The sequence below is a fragment of the Artemia sp. Qi Xiang Cuo genome, chromosome 15 (genome assembly GCF_049724085.1).
Source record: "Artemia sp. Qi Xiang Cuo chromosome 15, ASM4972408v1, whole genome shotgun sequence".
Classification (NCBI taxonomy): Eukaryota; Metazoa; Arthropoda; class Branchiopoda; order Anostraca; family Artemiidae; genus Artemia; species Artemia sp. Qi Xiang Cuo.
In genome coordinates, this window is record NC_142808.1 from 26,423,850 (window position 1) to 26,446,374 (window position 22,525).

At 35.8% G+C, this 22,525-nt stretch overlaps 1 protein-coding gene across 2 annotated transcripts in view; it reads right to left on the reverse strand.

Moving 5' to 3' along the window:
• Nucleotides 1–22,525, reverse strand: part of IntS9 (integrator complex subunit 9) — a 118,376-nt gene that overhangs the window by 4,066 nt on the left and 91,785 nt on the right. For both annotated transcript variants that reach the window (XM_089101047.1, XM_089101049.1), the window contains 6 exons: nt 21,790–21,970; nt 19,271–19,403; nt 16,322–16,424; nt 14,407–14,588; nt 13,044–13,226; nt 7,255–7,380 (listed from right to left, as the gene is read on the reverse strand). In XM_089101047.1, the coding sequence (XP_088957173.1) occupies nt 7,255–7,380; nt 13,044–13,226; nt 14,407–14,588; nt 16,322–16,424; nt 19,271–19,403; nt 21,790–21,970 (908 nt within the window). The remainder of the gene's footprint in view (nt 1–7,254; nt 7,381–13,043; nt 13,227–14,406; nt 14,589–16,321; nt 16,425–19,270; nt 19,404–21,789; nt 21,971–22,525) is intronic.

The following is a 22,525-nucleotide window of genomic DNA, read 5'->3' on the forward strand; positions in this document are numbered from 1 at the left end:
CTAATTTCTGTTTGTTTTCATATCCTGTACAGGGTAATATAAATATTAGGGGGAAGGGTTGCTGACGACTTCCCAAAAAGCCAGCTATTTATGCTGAAGTTTAACTTTTGTATAATCGAATTTAAGATTATACATGTTTTTTTCTTTTTTTCGAAGACAAAGCCGATTATCTAAGATAGATTAGTTATTTCTTATCCTTTGTTCTATTTATTTATTATTATTTAGTTGCTTCAAAGAAATAGTACATTATTTGGAAAACCAACTTCTCTACGTGAAGATGGGTTACTGAAGCAATTCTTTTCACTGAAACCGATTTCTTTTCTCTTTCATATTTTCATCATTAGTATCACTGAGTACACTTCAACAAATAATTGTTCCACAGATCTCTCCCACAAAACGTTTTGTAAAAAATAAAGAAGTTTGTTTTAGACAGGCCACTAAAAGTTTGCAGTAAAGACCATAAAAAACTTCAGAGGATTGGATAAACTGTAAACTCATTCTTTTTTTTATAATTGTGAATTAGACAATGTACAAACAGAACAATCTACAACAACAAACTTAATTGGAGTTTTAGAAATTTATTTACAAGACGCCAAGCACTTAATATTTGATCCGTTACGTCGTGAACTTCATTAGGTCTGTGAAAGAAAAGCAAAGGAAAAACTTTAACTCAAAGATGTGTTACCAGGATGCCACACAGCAGGTTTTTTTGGTGTCCCTTTGGATGGAAAAATAGTGTCAATTTTGTATAAGAAGTGTCATTTTCCAAAAATTTGCCGCTCGCAACGCTTCGCGTCGCTTGCGCACATTTCAACAAGCTTTTCAAATTTAAAAAATTTTCCAATCCGCTTGGGATCACCCCCACGTCGTTTCCCGCATCTTTAAATTCTCCAACATGAAATGTCGGTTCTATTGCCAGTTATCAACTATAAAAAAGAATTTTTTATTTTACTTATTAGGTGCTTATTTACGGCGTTTCGCAGCACTTACACTCTTGTCAATTGTCCAGCCCCCCTCCTAAAAAAACCCGCTAAAACGCAAATGATGCTTACTGTTTAAAATTGTAACTCGTCCCATAGATTACTTTCTTCTCTTTTTTTTCGGAGCTGTATTTGTTAATAGCATGAAAAACGAAAGGACAAAGAACATAGGAAAAACCTTCAGTTTTTTTCTTTTGAGAAAATGGAAAAAAAGGCCCTGCAGCACTTTCCCTGGCAATTTAGCCTAAGTCAAATGGCCACTGTAGAGTTAAGCATTTAAAGCTGCATCCTGTTTCGAATGTTGTTCTTGACAAGATTCATAACAAAAACACTCTCTTGACGAAGGGGTTGCTGTTGGGTAAGCTTAAGACAGAAAGAGCAGCTCGTGCTCTGTCAAACAATGGTCAGCTTTTCTCACTCTGTTCTGTATTTATTTTTTATCGAAATTTGACCACCTTCCCATTTGGTTTTTAACTCTAATTATAATTCACGCTTTAATATTTGAGATTTAGTTCTTAATGGATACTGGAATGCAATATGATAATAACTACGGGGTTCTGAAAATTCCACCTGTCTTTATAGAGAGATTACTGAATCTGTCAGTAAACACTAGACTCTGAAATTTTTAGCTTTGTCATTGTTATTATGAAGGCGAAATGCACCCACTTTACGCCGAATTTTTTTGAAAATGGTCAAAATCGGCGCAATGCGCCAACTTGAAAAATTCACTTCGCAATCAAATCAAAAAAGCGCACCAAAGGCGCCAATGCGTGCCACCTGGCAACTATGCTTATAAGTGATCAGAATAAGAATATAAAAATTTCTCACACACAGATAGAGACAAACAAGTTTACGTTTCATCGCACAGAAAGATTCTTGCAGCCACGCATTGCCGCGCGCGAAGTTAAGATAAGAATCTTAACTGACAGAAAAAAGATATCGTTGCATATCTACATTAACAGTTTTCCTTCCGTTTTTTTGTCTAAAAAATTCTTTTTTTGTAAAACAGTGCTACTTAGCAAAAAAATTGCCACTTTTGCTAAAAAGTGTCCTAATAGTGTCAGGTGTCCCGAAAAGTCCCATTAAAAAAAAAAATTGTCAAATGTGACACTAAAGTGTCCCCGGTGGCAACCCTGTGTGTTACCGCTTTGGTATCAAGGTACCAACTACAGAGCAGTGATGCCAGGTGCCTGGCATTAGATAGCGCACCAAGGGATGCGAAAATGCTCCACAAACGTATTTTCGCTATATATTTTTTGGGTGGAATTTGAAATTCAGGGTGAATAAGATCTAGCAGGGATGATTGCAGAAAAAAAAAAAAAAAAAAAAAAAAAATCAGATACAACGTTACCAGCAGATAGACGTAAATTGTGTGAATTTTGCTTTTCAGAATACTAGAACTCAAAATTAGTAGGATTCAGTCTTCATTGACAGATTTCGGTACCATATTCCGAAATCTGAAACTAAAGCATTTTTCGACTGATTACATGCGCTTTTGTGGTCGAAATTTTCAGTTCTCAGTCTCTGGCTTGACAAGAAAGATATTTCCTCAGTTCTCTGGTATGTCAGAAAATTAAATAAAAGCGGGAATTACAAAAAAAAAAATCCTTCCCAATATCTAATGTGGTATTTTACATTACTTTTTGGCTAATATGCTGAATTATTCCCTATCAACAATAGAAATTGTGATTAAAGAACTAAAAAAAGAAATAAGACCTCAGTATACTGGTCTTGCAATATAGATAAGTTATACAAAAACGTGGAAGTTAAAGGCGAATTTGATAAAGATGACTAATAGATAGGATTTTCTAATTTGGAACTAAAGAGAAGCATGATCCTTGAAGGTCACATCTCTCCAAAATATCATTTAGGTAAGTGACATCAAAGTTTACTTCTTTATACAATGTCTTTATGACATTGCAATTCTAAGTTTCAAAAAGATGCAAATTCTCAAACTTAGTCATTAGAACAAAATGTTTCGTAGATTTAAAAATATAAATTAGAACGACAAGAACGACCAAGTCAAAGATATGAAATTACACCGGCCGTTATTAATGCAACTATCTATAAAATTGTAGGCCAAAGACAATGTTCTGAGATTTTTGTCATGAAAAAGAAGCCAAAGAAAGCATTGTCTGAGACAATATGATACAAAATTGTACTTGGCAAGGTCCTTCAACAATTCCGATTGTTATTGTTATTTTAATGAACTTCGAATTAGTTTTGTACATTTTCTAATCATATATTGTATTTATCTTCGACTAGTATTCAAGATCATTTTCAAAGTTAAACAAAGTTAAACAGAAAACCCTCCTTCTATATCGCCCAAAATTTCCTCAAGAGTTTCATCTTCATATTCATTGGATGTTGTTTTGATGTCATACATGTCAATGTAAATCTATTCAGCATAGCGGATGTAGGATCAAAGTCCCTGCAGCACTTTCCCTGGCAATTTAGCCAAAGTCGGATGGTCACAGTAGAGTTAAGCATTTTAAGCTGCATCCTGTTTCGAATTCTGTACTTGACAAGATTCATAACAGAAAACACTCTCTCGACGAAGAGGTTGCTGATGGGTAAGCTTAAGATAGAAAGAGCTGCTTGAGCTATGTCGAACAAAGGTCACCTTTTCCCACTCTTTTCTGTATTTTTTTATCGAAATTTGACCCTTTTCCCATATCTGGTTTTTCACGCTGAGAATAATGCACGCTCTGATATTTTAAAATTTAGGTCGTCATGGAGCCCGGAATGCGATATGAGAATCCCTACGGGGTTCTGATAATTCCATCTGTCTTTATAGACAGATTCCTAAATCAGTCAGTAGAAATTGTCAGTAAACACTAGACTTTAAGATTTTGAGTTTTTTCACTGTTATTGTGAAGGCAAAATCCGCCCACTTTGCGCCGAATTTTTTTGACATGCGCAAAATCGGCGCAATGCGTCAATTTGAAAAATTCAATGCGCAATCAAGTCAAAAAAGCGCCCCAATGGCGCAAATGCGCACCACCTGGCAGCACAGCTAAATAGTTCGGGTAACTTACAAAAGTGGAAACTGACACTAATGTCCACGAATAAAATCATCAACGCTATCAAGCGTTTGCTGTTTCTTGGTATTTTTCAGTGCAATGATAAGGCAAAATTTGTGTAGTAATAAATGTCTGATTTCAGTCTCTAAAAGAAACGCGACCACCAAGCTTGAAACAAAATTCCTATAACACCAGATGCTAGATGGCGTTGACGATTTTTTCTGTCGATAGTGCACCAGTTTCTAGTCTTCTAAGTTACCCATGCTCTTTGGTAGCAATCACCTAATAGAAAAAAATCCCGCAATTTTGTTGCTTTAATCTATCCATTCAAGTATGGAATACTTTCTTTAGGCCTATTTTTGTAATTCGTTTTTGGTATCAGTTGTTATCTTTAGCGAATACGAGTCTACATTGCTAAGGGTAAACGTCTTGATTCAACAGTCTCAAAGCACAGCATGACGAGGTGATCGAAACGGTCATTTTCCAACGTTGTATGTAAACGTGTAATGACCAGTTTCAGTTTGCAGAAACTTCTTTTTGTCATGGCTAAAGTTGGTGATTCTCTCACAATCCATTGGCAAACTGACCAGAGTCGGGAATATCGATTTGACTGCATGAACTTCACGGAATATGGTCTCAAAGATGGTGCGACCAATAAATTTATCACTTTCAACCTCAGTCCTGGCTAATGGCTCTAACACGAGCTCCGCAGGATCTAGTCCTTTTCCCGAAACGTCTTCGTGAATTCGGAAAGGCTTTCGTAGCTGTCCTTCCTTTTGCCCAGTAGACTCTGGTATGCTGGCTCCAGAAAAGACGAGTTTATCAATCTATTTATCATGGATTGCGTCGTCCAAGCCATTCACAAGGGCTCTGAAGACCCCGCAGGGTTCCTTAGCACAAAACAATTTTCAGTCATCCAGCGGGTCAGCTCCAGAATTAGGAATTGCCTCTGAATAACGAGCAGGTGGACGCTTAGGATGTTGTTTAAGTTTGAACTTTTTTTGGCTATTGAACAAACTTTTTTCCACTGCTGCTTTTGATGCCTCGATTTCTCTCCATCCGCTCAGTCTCGGAAGAGAGCATATAAGATATCACGTGTCAACCCGATTCTTGTTTTTAAAATCAGCAGATCTAGCTGTTCAGTGTGAAGCTTCTATGCAAGACTCTTTGTCTTCAATATGAGTTGGCGTATGAACATAAGCACCAGAATAAAATCAAAACAGGTAGCTTGCCGATGCAGAACTCAAGTTATTTCTTGTACTATCTTGTCCTCGTTCTGTTCTATTAGCTCTTTGAGAACTTTAACAATAGCGTCAAAGCTGGTCCTCAACGCTATCAAACTTTCTGACCTTGACGTCCATCTTATCATTAAAAGATTTTCAAGCTTCAGTGTCTATTCAGCACTCCCAACTGCTCGTTTGTAACCAATAACTTGTTTCGTTTCCACCCACAAAGAAAACTTACAGTTCCTGCGAAATTTCAGAAATTTTTTGGACAATGGAAATGTTGCTGCAGGTGTGTTCCACAATAAGATTCTTTCTAATGAGCCATATATCGAATTTAGCGTACCTGTCTTCCCAGTTGGGCTCATATATGTTCCTTGACACCCTGTCGAATACCAGACATATTGCTTGCATAATCAAAGCCTTGAAAAATAAGCACCTCTCTGCTTACGCCTTCCTTTCTAAGATAAGGCTTCTAGAACTATTTCAGCAGTAATGTATGGCCCATTTGATTCTTTAAGCTGCTTATGTGGCCAAAGGGTTGCAAACAACCTGCTCAGCAGCTAAAATCCGCTCAGACTCGTTGTTTTTGAGAAAAGCGACATTGATCTGTTTACGATAGTCTTTGTCGAACATATTCATGCACCCCCAACACTTTATTTTGGCTCAATTCGTTTTTAAACTCGACACATCTAATTCTTTTCATTAATATATTCCTTTGCACTTGAGATCAATTATCGAACTCACGTAATTTGTGAATTTCGAAACTGACATGTGGTTCCCTTGGATGAAGGTCGCTCTCTTTACCACCCAGAGCTCATAATCTACTAACCGTCTAACCTGTTGTATAACGTGACTGCGATCTTGCCGTCTTGCAAGTAACTGATACTAGTTGCTACCGAATTAGTTTTTCGCCCATTCTTTCCAGTCAGTCCAACCGCTACATTTACTGACGGAGATTGGAATTTTGAAAGATGTCATGTCAGCATTTTCATGTTCTTTATTTAACCGAATGAAAAATTTTGGTACCATCAGGCCCCACAATCAGGGCACGAGTTGGTAAAACCGCTGCATTTACCGACCAAGATTGAGATTTTGGTAGATATCATGTCAGTATTTTCATGTTCTTAATTTAACTGAATGGAAAATTGTGGTGCCGTCCGTAAAATCGCTGCACGAGTCGGTACAACCGCTACATTTACCGACCGAGGTCGAGATTTCGCTACGCGTCATGTCAGTATTTTCATATTCTTTATTGAACTGAATGGAAAATTTTGGCACTTTAAGTCAAGTCCCAACACGAGTCGGTAAAACCACCGCGTTTACGGACTTAGATTGAGATTTCAGTAGATGTCATGTTAGTATTTTCATGTTCTTTATTTAAACGAATGGAAAATTGTGGTGCTGTCCGTAAAATCGCTGGACGAGTCGATACAACCGCTACATTTACCAACCAAGCTTTCGGTACGCGTCATATCAGTATTTTCATGTTCTTTATTTAACCGGATGAAACATTTTGGCACTGTCCGTCAAGTCCCGATACGAGTCCACAAAACCGCCGCATTTAAGGACCTAGATTGAGGTTTCAGTAGATGTCATGTTAGTATTTTCATGTTCTTTATTTAACCGAATGGAAAATTGTGGCGACATCCGTAAAATTACTACACGAGTCAGTAAAACCGCTGCGTTTACCGACTGGGATTGAGATTTTGGTAGATGTCATGTCAGTATTTTCGTGGTATTTATTTACCCGAATAAAAACTTTTGGTGGCGTCGGATATTTCTTTCACCAAGTGGCCAAAAACATTTTTTTTTCGGGGGCGGGGGGGGGGGGTGGGCATCCCCCATCCTTCTGCTCCGCTCTCATCAAAATTGTTTATTTTGCAAAGTCCGATTGAATTTTTTTCTTGTCTCGTCTGGATGAAGAGAATCCACATGCTCAAGGAAATGGCTCATAGTCTTTGATTTGCATACGCACACGTATTTTTTTTAGAAATTCGAATTAAACACACCATGAAATAGACTTACCAGAGTAATTTTCGTAATATTTCCTTCTTTGGACACAACAACATCGGAGAATGAGGTTTTCAGACGATTTACTAAATCTTCTGCTTCAATTGGAATAAACGAGTCTAGAACAGGAACATGACCTTCCTATAAAACAATTTGCAATCTTGAAACAGCATATGAAATATTTGAAGATGATTGTCGTAAAAAACAAGATGATCCAAAAAAACAGTTTTTCAGCGTAACTTTTCTTAGCAGGACAATTTGAAACTTTATAAATGTTGAAACAACTTTTCAGACTAAAATAAAACAAATTTATAAACTTGATCTAAATTCTGAAATTCGTAAAATAATCTAAAGTAATTTCTAGCCCGATATAAATAATTAAACACAATTGAAACAATTTAATTTAATAGACAATTTATTTAATTTTTACTTACATAGATAATACAAAACATTAAAAACAACTTAAAATAAAATAGTTTTTAGCCAGAAAAAGTCTCAAATAAAATAAATGTCTTCTCAAAGCATTATTTTCCTTTTAAAATGATTTGGTCAAGTGAATACTTCTTACTGTGCACAAGGGTCAATATTACCAGTTTCCGAAAGAAAATCTTCATCATTGTTAGGTGAACTGTTTGAACTATATTTAGTCGGCAATTCAGTCAATTTTGAAAGTAAACTGGGATGTCGTCAAGAATGAAACTATTTTTCAGAATTTAATTGTGGATGTTCCTACGAACGTTCTGGAAACAATTGTCGGTTCTCATCCGTCAGATAATAAAATAAGAAGAAATATAGAAAAAATAGAAAAAAAAAGAAGAAATAGAAAAGATTGATTGCAAGAAAGGGAGAGAGAAACATAAAAGTTATTTTCATTGAGACTGTAGCAAACATAGATTGTAACGAGCACCAAGGCAAATTACGTACAACTGTTGCCGTTAAAAAAAAAACAAAAAAAAACACACCTACAAAAACAAAACACAATTTATTCAACACACAGAAAAAAAAAATGAAAATAAAAAAGGAACAACGACAGAAGAAAGTAAAGCATCTGATTAATGCACTGATAAAAAAGAAACTTAATGAATATAGTCTTATAGAAATAATAACCGAATAAGAACTTGGATCTTTTTCACTTTTACACCAAGTCAACACATTGTCATTGACCTAGTATTTTGTTTTATTTTCCCCGACATCATCGCATGCAACAATTGATCCTGAAGTATGAGGGAGGATCATTCTGTCACACATTCTTAGATCTAATGACCTTTTAAGAATTGAAAACAGGACCCCCCCCCCCACCCTGTGCACCCCGTAGCCCAGCGTGGCATCAGACCAATAAAGGCCAAGTTTCACCCGAACGGTCAAAAAGCAAAAAAAAAAAAAACTTAACCCCAGGGAGAACCGAATCCAACCAGCCCCCGGATTAAGGGCAATTACCAACAGCCGGTTTCGAACTTTGGCCAGACTCTCCACCAACTGAAATTCGTGCACAGAGACATTTTGAGTCTCATTCCCCTCGTGATCATTAAGTGGTTATTTGCACAATTGCCATTAATGATCAAATCATCTATTATTCAAAAAAAAAAAAAAAAATCAAATTAGAATATGAGTACCCTCAATCAAAACACAATGAGTACACATTCAATAAAAGACGGTTCAAAGTCCCTAATTGCGAAGCCAGTACACTCTATAAGGACACAGTAGCCAATCTGACCAAATTTCGAAATATTTACTGTTCCATAACTTCCAATTTTGGAACGCCCTCAGGCGAAATCTCCAAAAAATCACCAAAGCTACATTACTGAATTGAACAGTTGGGTATGTAGATAGAAAAAATATGTGACGCTGAGTCTGTGGATGGGCGATACAGTACTTCTGAGTAAAAATTACATATTTAACTTCGTGCATTTCAAATACTAGATAATTTTTGAAACGGAAACTAACAGAAAATTAAACATAATCTTCCAGCAAATAAGTTTGACATAATAAATAAGGAAAAGTCAAAAGGCGCGATTCCTACCCTGACATCTACTAATGGCACGGCTGATACTACACTGACTACTCTTGCCACGACCACTTTAAGGTTTTAAGCACCAAGGCATTAAGCACCAAGGCATACCATTAAGTAATATCAACAACTTTAGTTTATGCAACCGTCAACCAATATTGATGTAGTTAATATGTTAAAGCACATGCCAATTAAAAAAATAACTTGAAATTTGTGAGCCCAATAGGAACAAAATTTACCACAAATAAGCGTGATTTTTGCTCCCATCTTCAGCATTGAGTTTTTAAAGTTCAAAGTTTTTTTTTATATTAATGACTCATCTAGTAACAATATATTAGTGACGTTTAATGTATTGCTTGTAGCAATCAATTTAGTGTTGCTTGTCTACTATGGCACCAGTTTTATTCAGACTTTCTTGCTTTAAAATTTATCTGCTTCAAATCTATAGAAAATGAACCAGCTAAACCCGCATTTTGATTTAAGCAAGGTATCTAGTTTTCAGCAAAGCAAAAATTTCGCAGGTACCTTTAAGGGAGGGGGGGTTGAGGAGAGTGGCAGAACATATTTGGGATAATTTATGGTTATTCCAAGTTTTAACTTCGCTCTTTAATTTTTGTTGAAACACTCAACAAAATTATTACTTACAGACCAATAATTTTAAATCCAACAGCTATACATATTTCATGATAAATGCAAAACAGCTATAAAAATATTAATTTCACGGTAATGTACAAAAAGAACATCATTTCCTTGTTTCCATTTTAAATAAGCAACACTGCCTTTCCCTGCTATCATGTTACACATATTTCGATATCAGAGCTAAAAGTTGTCATTGTGTTTTTTGGTTATTTCAATCGGTTTTCTTATACCCTTAACACGAATTGAAGACAACTGTCTACTAGCTATTTATTTTTTATTAAATATTCTTTCGAGTTGGGGATCCAAAACTGTAAATTTTATACGCTACTAGACTAATTTTATAGTATAAAATTAGTCTAGTTTTACTCTATAATAATAGACTAGACTAATTACTAGTAAATTTTATACGCTACTAGATCTCAATTGTTAAGCCAAACGGAGGGGGGGGGGCTGATAAAAATAATCAATAATCATCAATTTATGGGACATAAGTCATTGTATTGTTATAAGTCAACACAACGGTCCAAAATGTTGACGCAGTCAAAAGATGGGAACAGTATTTTTCATACTCCTGCTAAAAATAACAATCTGTTAGTACAGACACAATAAGGTAGGTTAAAAAAATCACCTGGTTTTGACAACGCTTTGTTATTTCTCAAATTCCCATGCAAATTCCGAAATGGATTTCTTTTTATTGTTGCTCCTCCAAAATTCCCAATGTTTGACAGTTTTTTTTGTACAGAAAAAAAACAAAAACGTAAACCATAGATACCAAAAAAACTTCCAAACCGCAGATTTCGTTGTCCATCATTTCCGTTTGTCAATCGTTGTGATGCTTGTGGTCGCATGTCTCCTAACCACAGATCTCGTTGTGCTTCATTTCGGTTCATCATTAACCCAAGACATTTTTTCGATGCCTTTTACTTAAGCTGTTCGGATTCACTCATCCTCGTGTAATTTTGCGTGACGTCACATACGAAAAACTTCTTCTCCGGCTTTCCCCAGTAGTTATATTTTTGCTTAATTACGTTACTACATAATTCAGTAACAATCAGGGATGTTCCATTACATACACCCTCTGAAGTATCTAAACTACGCTTTGGAATAATTATCGTGTTACCGTTTAGTTTTAAGTTATAGGGTGGCAAATTAGCAATTTCAATTGAATTAACAAATTCTGGCATGAACTGAGATATGTATATATCATGATATTCTTTAGTTTTAAGTCGTAGGCTGAAAATCAGCAATTTTAATTGAAATAAGAAATTCCTAACCGTGGATTTCGTTGTCCATTATTTTCACTTGTGATTCGTTGTAATATTGGTTGATGCATTTCTCCTAACCACAGGTCTCGTTGTGCTTCATTCTCGTCCATAATCACCTGAGACATTTTCCCCTGCCTTTTGTTTTAGCTGTTCGGCATTGTCTTTTAACCGCAAATTGAATTAAGAAATTCCTAACCGCGGATTTCCGTGTCCATCATTTTCGCTTAAGATTCGTTTTGATACTTGTTGTCACATTTCTCCTAACCATGAGTCTAAAAAAAAAAGGCTCGTCACTAAACTACACCCTAGGACGGCGACAGATTCTCATTTTCATAAACTACAGAATCATTTTGCTAATGCTAGAAAGAGCAAAAAAAAAACTTGCTATAAAAACCAAAATCTTCTCTATTTTTAGTAGTGGCACGAGTGCCCTTATTTAGAATTAATTTCATTGACAGAAAAGAACCCCCCCCCCCAAAAAAACAAAACAAACATCATAGACAAAATACGAACAAAATGGAGTTGTTATTCTCATTAGAGGTTTAGGAAATTCCCAAGAGATTGGAAAAAAATTAGCTAGCTATAGCATTTCGAGCTTTAGCAGAAAAAAAAAGAAAAAAAAAAGAATGAACTGACTAATAAACTATGCAAATTTTACAAACCTTACAAGCCTTACAAATTTTACAAGCCTTAGCAACAACTAATGCATTTTGAACTCTTTTCTTTTTTTATTCTAAATTTTGAAATGCTACAAGCAAGATAGTCCTTTTTTTCCCACCAAATCCTCTACGAATTTCTTAACCGTATAACAGAAATAAATGGGGACAGAGGCAGAGGGGGCAGAGGATTTCCTATTTTCTTAAGTCCCTGCAAAATTCAGCCTGATTGACCGCATTGATTTTTGAATTGTAGGAAACAGAGGAGAATTGGACCAAATCCAGAAAAAATAATTCTCAAGACACAGACTCCCAAAGTCAATTGAATGGAACAGAATCTCTTAGTTTCAGTGATAATTTTGTAATATTGTGAGACCAATTTCTAATGAGAAGCATCACTTTCTGGTAAATTTCCCAAATTTTCTGCTAAAATCTGGTAAAATTTTAGAATAATAATCCAAACCAAAGACCAGATGGATTCGATTCATCATTGTTTCGAAACGAAAACCATATATTTATAAAAAATGAGCAAGTTCTGAAACATTTTGGGTATATAATATATATATATATATATATATATATATATATATATATATATATATATATATATATATATATATATATATATATATATATATATATATATACATATATCATATATATATATATATATATATATATATATATATATATATATATATATATATATATATATACACGGTAAAAACAAGGTAAAGAATATCGCACTGGACTTTACCAGTCCTTACTGGCGGTGCTGATCTCCGTTTCATAGCCCTTCAGCCAGGAAGTGCAACTATCTGTCTTGGCCTTACTCTAATTAGCAATGGCTCTCAAGTCTTTCACCAATTCCACCAAGTTGATAATTCAAAAATCAACAGGGCCAGCCATCCTGTGCTTTCGTACACCCTTCCTATTTACTTTCCCAGATTTCTCTAGGTACCAATTTAAAGATGGGTCGACTCTGGATGAACTAACAGAGTCACACCCAGCGACACCAGGATTCGAACTCGTGTCCTCACGGACATAGTTTAGCATGCTCATTACTTGGTACCGAATTGAAACTTTTCCCATAAAAAAAAGAAGAAGAAAGAACAAAAAAAAATTATTCGAGAATTCTATATAGAAGATAAAATTCCTAGAAGCACATCCTCTAGTCAAACCGACAGTCCGGCCTTTGGGTCTGAGAAATCTGAAGAGGCACAAAATAAAACTTACTTTCAACATAAAATTATTATCTTTTAAATCTAACTGTCCTGTAATGGGACACATGAACTGTTCATGGAGCTTTTTCATTTGAATCTTCGTAGCCATTGTTGAGTCGATTAATAAATGTTCGGCAGATATGTCTAATGGTACGTCTAGCACATCAAGTCGTTTCATGGACTTCAATCGGATATCCTGAAAATATACATAGAACTGTCATGACTAACAGAAAAAATGAAAATAAAATAATTATCACTGGTTACTTTTAACCGCTTCGAGAAACCACTCAAGAAGATATTGGCAAATTATAATCATTAGTTCACTTTTCTTTAAAGTAAAGTTTAGAGTATTTTACCAGCATCTCAGAAAACACAAAAACGAAAGGAAATCGCAGATAAGATTGTGAGAAAAGACTAATTGCCACAAATACAATTGTAACGTTGATAATGTAATGTGTCTTGCATTTAAAACAGAAAAATGAAACTGTTTTGGCACGTATGTGCTCATTTTCTTTCTTTATTTCAAAGAGAAAAGAAAAGTGTTTTTATCTGCTAAACAGTTATTAATTAATAGACTATTAGAAAATATTATGGGACAAGAATACACTGAGCAACCGACAAAATGAATCAATTCGGGGGGGGGGGGGGTAACTTTTCGCCACTAATAAGCATCTACATTGATATACAGTTCAAATCTTCTACCCTCAAAATAGAAATATATTTAGTCCACAATAGAATCAGAAACGATACTTATTACCTATCCCATATATGGAAAACGTTCTTATTCGTTGGTAGGCCTAAAGGATTTATCTCCCATATAAGATATGTGATAGCCTATAAGTTTAACAAATGGTTAAGAAATAAAACATATTTTAAAATACTCAACTGAATGGAATGGAAACTACCGTCCAAAGTACAAAACTGGAAAACAGTATGTTCCGCCATCTACAAAAAAAGTTAGTTACTTGACTAAATAAGTAAGCAAAATAGAGAGTGGGTGAAAAACGGGAAAAGATAGAGAAGGATGCATAAAAGACAGTGCGAGGGAAGCAAAATTTAGAATCAGACTTTCACAAAGGTTTGTAGACCTTTCTTTACTGAATATGTTAAACTAAACCACTAAAAAACTAAATTCTAAAAATCGAAAATCCTGAAAACCAAATTATGTGTCATAGGAAATTGTTACATTCAAGTAAACCTCTTTACTGAACGAAAATGGCTAAGATAAGTAGAGAATCCCAGCACAAGTGAATTCTGTCACTAACCATCAATTATAACAACTTTATGCTTCATAACATTGAAGTCATTTAGTAACTATTTCTTTTGAGGCTAGGTCATTACTGCTTTGTTGATAAGAATCAGAAAAGATAACTTACTGGGTCAAAGTTGATACCACTTTTAACGAGTTCTTCAAAAGCAACAACTATTCCTGGTTTAGAATCTCTGACTAGTTTGACCGACTGAAGGGGACTCAAACTAGTGTCAATTGGAAATCGGAGCACTTTCATTGCCAGTGGGAAGTAAGGTGCCAGTGCATCCAAATGGTTAAATTCTGGCTCTAAAAAAGAGAAGGGTGAGTTCCAACTATTCATTACTATCTAATGTCACGGACCAAGACTGTTTAGCTATGATACAACTAGCTAAGATTTAGATACTAATTGAGCCTTTCAGCCCTAAATAAAAACAATATAAAACTAATACATTTTCTCCACCAGATAACTGATATATTAAAATAAGAACCAACAATAATTTTTTTTTATTTTCCCCTTTGTTTGTTTATTACACTTGGTCCAAGTGCCCTCTGAGTGGTTCAGCTTACTACTAGCAAGCTAAATAATAAATTGCGCTACTTAACAAATGCTCCAAGGAAAGGATGGACTTAGGAATACGGTGAGGAAGTGACTACAAATGTACTTGTCTAAATCATGTAAGTAAAGAGCTAGGTGGGCTCTATGTGTTATTTACTTACCTTTATTTTGTTTCCATCAAGGTACTTCGTACGGAAGGAGTTGTAAGAACTTCAGAGAGGGCTTATTCGATTGGAAATTAAAAATTATAGTGCCTCTTTCAACAGTCAAAACCGATTGGAGGGAATCAGCACCCCTCATGCCCCATATTCCCCCAAAGACATCTGATAAATATTTGAGATAGCCATTTTGTTAAACATAGTTGATAGGTCCAATATCTATGTCTATGGGGATGACAACCCCCTACAGTTCTTGGGGCAAGGGTTATAAGTTATTCAATTCGCCTCTTCTTTACATATAGTATTTGTTATTGGGAAAGAGCGCATGTTTGACCATTGGTGTTCAAAAAGGATAAAGGTACTAAGATGAAGCTTTCAGGGAATCTTGAGGGGAGTGTTGAACTAAATCAAAACACACTATTTTCATGCAATTTGTCACAATGACGTATCTGAGGAACGGCTTAGGATATTGAGTTGGAGCTTTCAGTGAATGATGCAAAGGATGATCTATTGACCAAGAGGCAATGTGTGCAGGCTGCTACTACTACTACTACTACTATAATTATAACTACTATTTCTACTGCAACTGCTACTATGCTTTGATTTACTTAAGCATCTTCTCAACACTCCCTGAAGTTTTTTTTTACCTCAATACACTTGATAAACAATTTAAGTCAAACTCAAAACGAACAGAAGCTAGCACAAAGAGCAATAGAGAGAACTCCCACCGTGCCTTTTAAAGACCAGAACATAATTAGTACTTTACTGAAAGCAAAATACATCTTAAATGTTTATTTTTTTTTTAAATCTAATAAATCCAAAATTATTATGACTTTCAGGAATGAAAATCAGCGTATAGTGAACTGTAGTTCCATAATTATTTGTTCTTTTGAGTAATCTTGGTTATAATAGTGATTTTTTTTTTTATCTTGTTTCGATGGTATAAGAAATGCAAACACATAGCTCGAAATAAAGATTGTTTTCAGTAAAGTGAAAATAGTGTTCTGGTGTTTAGAATTTTGAGATTTTTCAGGGGGCAAAAGATGAAGTCCCCTCAATCTGTACTTGGCTGAGCCCGGAGCAAATATTCTTTGAACAAATCTAATGACGATCCGACTTTTAGTCTGACTGCCACGAGAAAGATTCAATTGCACTGCAGAGCTCGAATTTTAGGAGATATTAAGTGGAGTGGGAGGGGATATCTTTCCAAGAATTCTACTCTCCCTTTCGGGACAGCTAAATCATCAGTAAAGTAGCTAAAAAGGAGAAGAATATGCAAAATTTCCAAGCAAAATCTACGTTAGGAAAGGAAAGAATAAATATACCTGTAAATATAATAGCATTCAAGGGGTTCGACTTCCACGTTGTTATAAATTGAACTACATCACCAAATCTCAAAGACGGATGCCCAGTAAAGACGACGCATGGCTAAACGAAAAAAGGCTCAATATTTCTGACCTGAAGATAAGGACACTGGTTTGAAGGTTATGAAAGCAAAATCTAAGGGGCCAAAGTCTTTATCGTACTTTATGTCATACAGGCTATGGTTCTGGTTGTTCTCGTGGAAACTACAGGAAACTCACGCATGGTGGGTCTTATTCCAGTAGTAAACAGAAATACCTCACAGAAACTACAAGTTGATAAGAAATTCCTTCTTCATTTTAACATTTTTATGATTTCTCTAAACACAGTTACTTTCTTCTCAAATATTCAACGTATACTCCTGAATGTATAAGAACAATTCTTCATTGCTGATTTTCTTTCCGATTGATTAATTACTTACAAATAGGGATAAATCCTTTTATTACACAGTGAAAAAAAATAATAAAAATTGTGGATATTTCGATCACGTACGCAGCGACAGTCATCAGTAGATAAATTCAAACATAGTTAAATCCGCTGATGATAGTTTATCTGCTGATGACGGTTGCTACGTATGTGATCGAAATATCCAGAATTGTTGTCATTATTTTTCACTGTCTAATAAAAGGATTTATCCCTATTTGAACTGTTATTTGTACGTCGCAGAAAGGCAGTGTGGTCTTCAAAAATGCATACGATTAATTAATAAAGTAAAACACTATAAAAATAGCAAGAAATTAAACTATTGAAGACGCCAATACACAAGTGACCTCCTGATAAGAAGTGATTCAAGCCCAAAGATAGTAGAGGACCAGATAAGAAGTGATTCAAGCCCAAAGATAGCAGATGGCCTCCTGATAAGAAGTGATTCAAGCCCAAAGATAGTAGAGGACCAGATAAGAAGTGATTCAAGCCCAAAGATAGCAGAGGGCCTCCTGATAAGAAGTGATTCAAGCCCAAAGATAGTAGAGCACCAGATAAGAAGTGATTCAAGCCCAAAGATAGTAGAGGGCCTCCTGATAAGAAGTGATTCAAGCCCAAAGATAGTAGAGGGCCATCAGAGAAGTAGACGCACAGATCGATACAAAAACTATCAACAACTGTCATTCAAAACTCATGGTGACAGGTTCTGTAATTCATGCTAAAGAAAGAATTCGGTCTTCCAGTGCTGATAATCTAGATCTAGCTAGGACAGCTCAAGAAATGTTAGGTTAAAGCTCAAAATACTCTCGGCAAATAGCGAAGGAAAGTCGCCTTTCTTTTCACACTGTACGAACTGCACCTAAGACGAAGCTTAAATGGCAGGACTGGAAACCACATGACACTGGCATTCGTATAGTTTGCTTAGATAATGCAGGCTGGAGATTGGCAAATATTAAAAAAATCCTAGCGGTGATAAAGGACTAATTCATTTCAGTGGGTTTATGAACTGTCATTGCTGGACTGATAAAGATCTTTGTGATGTCTCAGGAAAATTCCAGAATAAACCTAAGATAACATATTACGTGGAGTGAATTCAGCTAGGTTTGTAGTGCCTTCCCTTTTTCACATGAATGCCAGACGTCACCATAGAGAAAGATGAAATCTGGGCAGTTGCCAAGGCCTTGTAGGATATTGAAGACTTACGCAAAATGGAGATCCTCAAGATGGCGCTTCTGTCATTTGTGAATGGCTGAATGAACATTTTCCTGGGAGAAGGTTAGGACGACGAGGTCCAACTAAGTGTGGACCTCGTGTGGACCAAGTGTGGAGTGCCAACAGATGAGACTGTAGAGGAACTCGAAGGACGATTACCAGAAGCTACTCTTGCCACCCTACAAGAGTTGTTTAGAAAGCTGAGACAAAAGACTGTAGAAGAACTCGAAGGACCATTACCAGAAGCTACTCTTGCCACCCTCCAAGAGTTGCTAAGAAATCTGAGACGAAAGACAGTAGAGGAACTCGAAGGACCATTACCAGAAGCTACTATTGCCACCCTACAAGAGTTGTTGAGAAATCTGAGACAAAAGATTGTAGAGGAACTCGAAGGACCATTATCAGAAGCTACTCTTGCCACCCTACAAGAGTTGTTAAGAAAGCTGAGACAAAAGACTGTAGAGGAACTCGAAGGACGATTACCAGAAGCTACTCTTGCCATCCTACAAGAGTTGTTGAGAAAGCTGAGACAAAAGACTGTAGAGGAACTCGAAGGACCATTATCAGAAGCTACTCTTGCCACCCTACAAGAGTTGTTAAGAAAGCTGAGACAAAAGACTGTAGAGAAACTCAAAGGACGATTACCAGAAGCTACTCTTGCCATCCTACAAGAGTTGCTAAGAAAATATGTCAATCTGATTTCCGAGAATCCTGAGAAGGTAGTGACAAATAGTCGTACTTAAACAAACGTTCAGAAATTAAATAAAAAAAACAAGTTTTCTCTAACCGAAAGTAAGGAGCGACATTAAATCTTAAAACGAACAGAAATTATTCCGTATATGAAAGGGGCTATCCCCTCCTCAATGCCTCGCTCTTTACTTTAGCGTAATAAGAACTCTTAGGATCATGAGCTTAACGTTTTATTCTGCAACAATAGGACAGTATTCAACGTTCACCACAATTTGAATGCCTAAAGGTTAGCTTTCACTTAGTTGAACTTTTAGACTATCCAATTTTATTCGACCTTCGTCTAACATTCTAGGCAAGAGGTCGCCAAGTATCAGAAATCATGTTCACTAGGTGGCGCGTGTCAAGTGTTATCGGAACCGTACCAAGCGTGGCAGAAGTGCGCGGCACATGTGACACTCCGAGATGTACACGAGATGAGGGAAAGTGGACAGCACAAAAGACTGAACCACAAGCATTTTCTAGGTCGTTTAACCTGACTGTCTGCTAATTTAGCCTAAAAGAAACTTTAATAAAATCATTGAATTTACCTGTCTGTATTCTGTAGTAAAATTTTCATCACAAATACTCTTGAAGTGTTTCAAACGATTGTTCTTCACAAGGAATGCATGTGGAAACGGCTCTTCTGGCAAATATACTCTTTTCTGCTTTGATGCGCTCAACCTAAAAATATTAAACCAACCTAAAAATTGACACCAACGAGACTAACAGAAAAAAGAAAAAAGAAAAAGAAAAAAACTGCCAAGACAGTTAAAAACTCAAGCTTTTTACTCGCTTTAAGTCACAATGTTCTTTCTAAAGACCAAATCAAACAGAATTAATTCAGCATAAAACAGAAGAAAAGCAAAACAAGTGCAAACAAATCAGCCTACTCGCCAAGAAATTGCTACATATACCAAACGAGATAAAAAAAAATGCTACATGATATTTATCCCAATCACATGAATAACAAAACTTAGACGTGTTGATTTCGACAAAGCAGAATGTAGACTGAACTACTGACAATAATATTACCAGCATGAATAGCATTTCCATTAATTTTTTCCCCCTATTTTCTTTAATGTTGAACTCTAAACTTACATAGGAGTCGCAGACGATTTGGCACAACAAAGTGACATGGGTAAAACCTATCATAAAAAAAGAGCAAAGGTTGCGCTCATTTCCAATATTTGGCGGTTTGACTCGTCAGCTGTCATTTAAGAAGCTAATATCAACCAGTTTATAGATCGTTTTTTATTGATACATTGACTGAAACCCAATTCCCAATCTTGATTTAACGTTTCGTTGAGACGACAACTATAAATTTACCATTTTTCAGAACTTTTGCCAAGCCTTTTTCCGTTTTTGCCACAACATCAGCAGACTATAAATCCACATTTCATTTGAATATTCGATCTAAAATAGATCGAATATATAATGAGTCGGAGGCAAAATAAGTTTTCAAAACAGTCCAACGCTGCACAAAGTGGATGATTTGTTGTGGCATATAATCTATTTCAATATATTATGAAGAAAACGAAGAATCAATCAGTTCGTGGTTACTAACTGTAAGGAGCAACTCGGACCAATAGTAACCGACACTTTAAAAAACAGAATTTTGCAATAGACACGTCAAAAGAAGTGGTTTTTCATCCTGATTCCAAATACATAAAATTCATTACGTTTAATGTTACCCATCAAAAGCTACGAGCCTGGAAAAATTTGCGGCGATTTTCGAAAAAAAGATGAATATCTAAAAAAAAGTCAAGGGTTCTTAATGGAAATCGCACCATTAGATTCAGTGTATCAGAGAACTCTACTGTAGAGATTTCAAGCTACCATGTGCCAAAATGTGGAATTTTGTATTTATTTGCCAGAAGAAAGATCACGGATACGTGTTTATTTGTTTTTTTTCTCCAGAGGTTGAGAGTATCGAACTAATTGTCCTCAAAGATCGGAAGAGGGCTCAAAAGAAGGGAAACCAAAAGTTTTACTGCCCTCTATAAGTAATAAAAAATATTGAAGGTTAACTAGCCCCCCTTCCATTCCCTTTTTTCCCCCGAGTTCATCCAATGAAAATTTTGAGACGGTCATTCTGTTCAGAATAGTTTAAAGGCCCAATAACTATTCCTATGAGGAGACATGCCACATAAAACATATTTATGTGCTTTTAAATAAACTTTAAAAACACATACATTTTTGCTACGCTTTTACGAGTAGGACAAACATTTCGAGGGGTTCAAACTCCCTAACCCCTGGATACAGCCATGGTCTAAATCCTCTAAATATGTCATTGATAGGTCGGGTAGCACCAACGTGCTGATTGGCTAAAATAATTTTTGATTAAATTCGATCCATTGGATGCGATCATACTCAACTCGAAGACGGCGGAATACAACCATTTTTGGTTGTAACCTATGGTTATGACGTCATTCGTCGTCTTGTATAATTTCGCATGACAACATAGATACAACAAAAAATGTTCGATATGATTACCCCTGGAAAAAAAAACAACTTTCCCAAAGTCTTGACCTATCTAGATCGCTTTTACAGGCCAGAAAAAGTTAGTATGCCAATTTTTAGATTTTTTTTTTCGTGCCGTTTCCGAGACATATATATATATATATATATATATATATATATATATATATATACATTTACAATTATTGCTCTCTTAAAGAGAGTAGAATATCCAAGCTGAAAAAACAGAAAAAGAAAAAAAAAGCCAATACCCATACACACAACTTTCTGTTTCATTTTTTGCAAATAACATTTCACAGGGGAAAAAAAATGTAATTAAGAGGGGAAAATATTGCACATACTTTTTTTTCGCGTCTTATACTTATTAGTAACGAATAGACAGTAAATTTTCCAGTTAATCTAACTATTAAAACCTACCGGGTGCACTCAGATATCTTTCGGGGGCAGGGAGGCTAAAAAAATCGCATGTATTTTAAATATCGCATTAATTTACACCTTGAAAATATTTTGGCACTCAAAGAGCGGAGTTTGGGGATGGGAGGAATAGCTACTCCTAGCGCCTATTTTAGGGGGCGGCCTTGTTACTTACCATTCAGCGAAGATGTTTGAATATGCCAGGGATGACTCCGCAACGCCTGATATAAAGTACAATGGAATTTGAGACAATCCTTGACTATCCAAATGGGTGGACATAAACTCAAAAAGATCGTAGACCAGTCCAGCAGAGTAAACAGGGAATAGAACACTTCCACCACTTTTCAAGGTTACCACTAGAAGAAATTTGAGGAAATTTCAATACACTAGTAGCGTTCAATAACCATAATTATATACAAATTTATGTTTAATATAATTATGTACCATAATTTGTACAAATTTTAAACTGACAGCTCAGACATGAGAAGCATAAATAAACGTAAAAATAATATTTCGGTCTTTTTACTTACAAGTTTCAGGAATAGAGTTCACAGTTCGCTTGTTCAACAATAAATTCACAACAAAAACTACTCCATCATAATCTCCCCTGTAAGACTGCATGGCCAGGAAGGAACAGGAGGGGGGGAATATACAAAAAAACAACAAACAAACAAGCCAAAAATAAAAACGAAAAACAAAATCCATTCTCCCACCTCAAAAATGGTGGCCGACGTTTACCCCCCCCCTCCCCGCGGAAAAGACCCTCACCCTCGCAGAAAATACCCCCGTGGAAAATAAGGCTTTCCAAACTTGAGGATTTCGTTTGATTTTTTTTTTTTTATTTCCGTAAGGGGGAAGGTAAAACTGTAAAACTCGAGAACAAACCGTTTTTTTCGTTAGTTTCTTCGTTA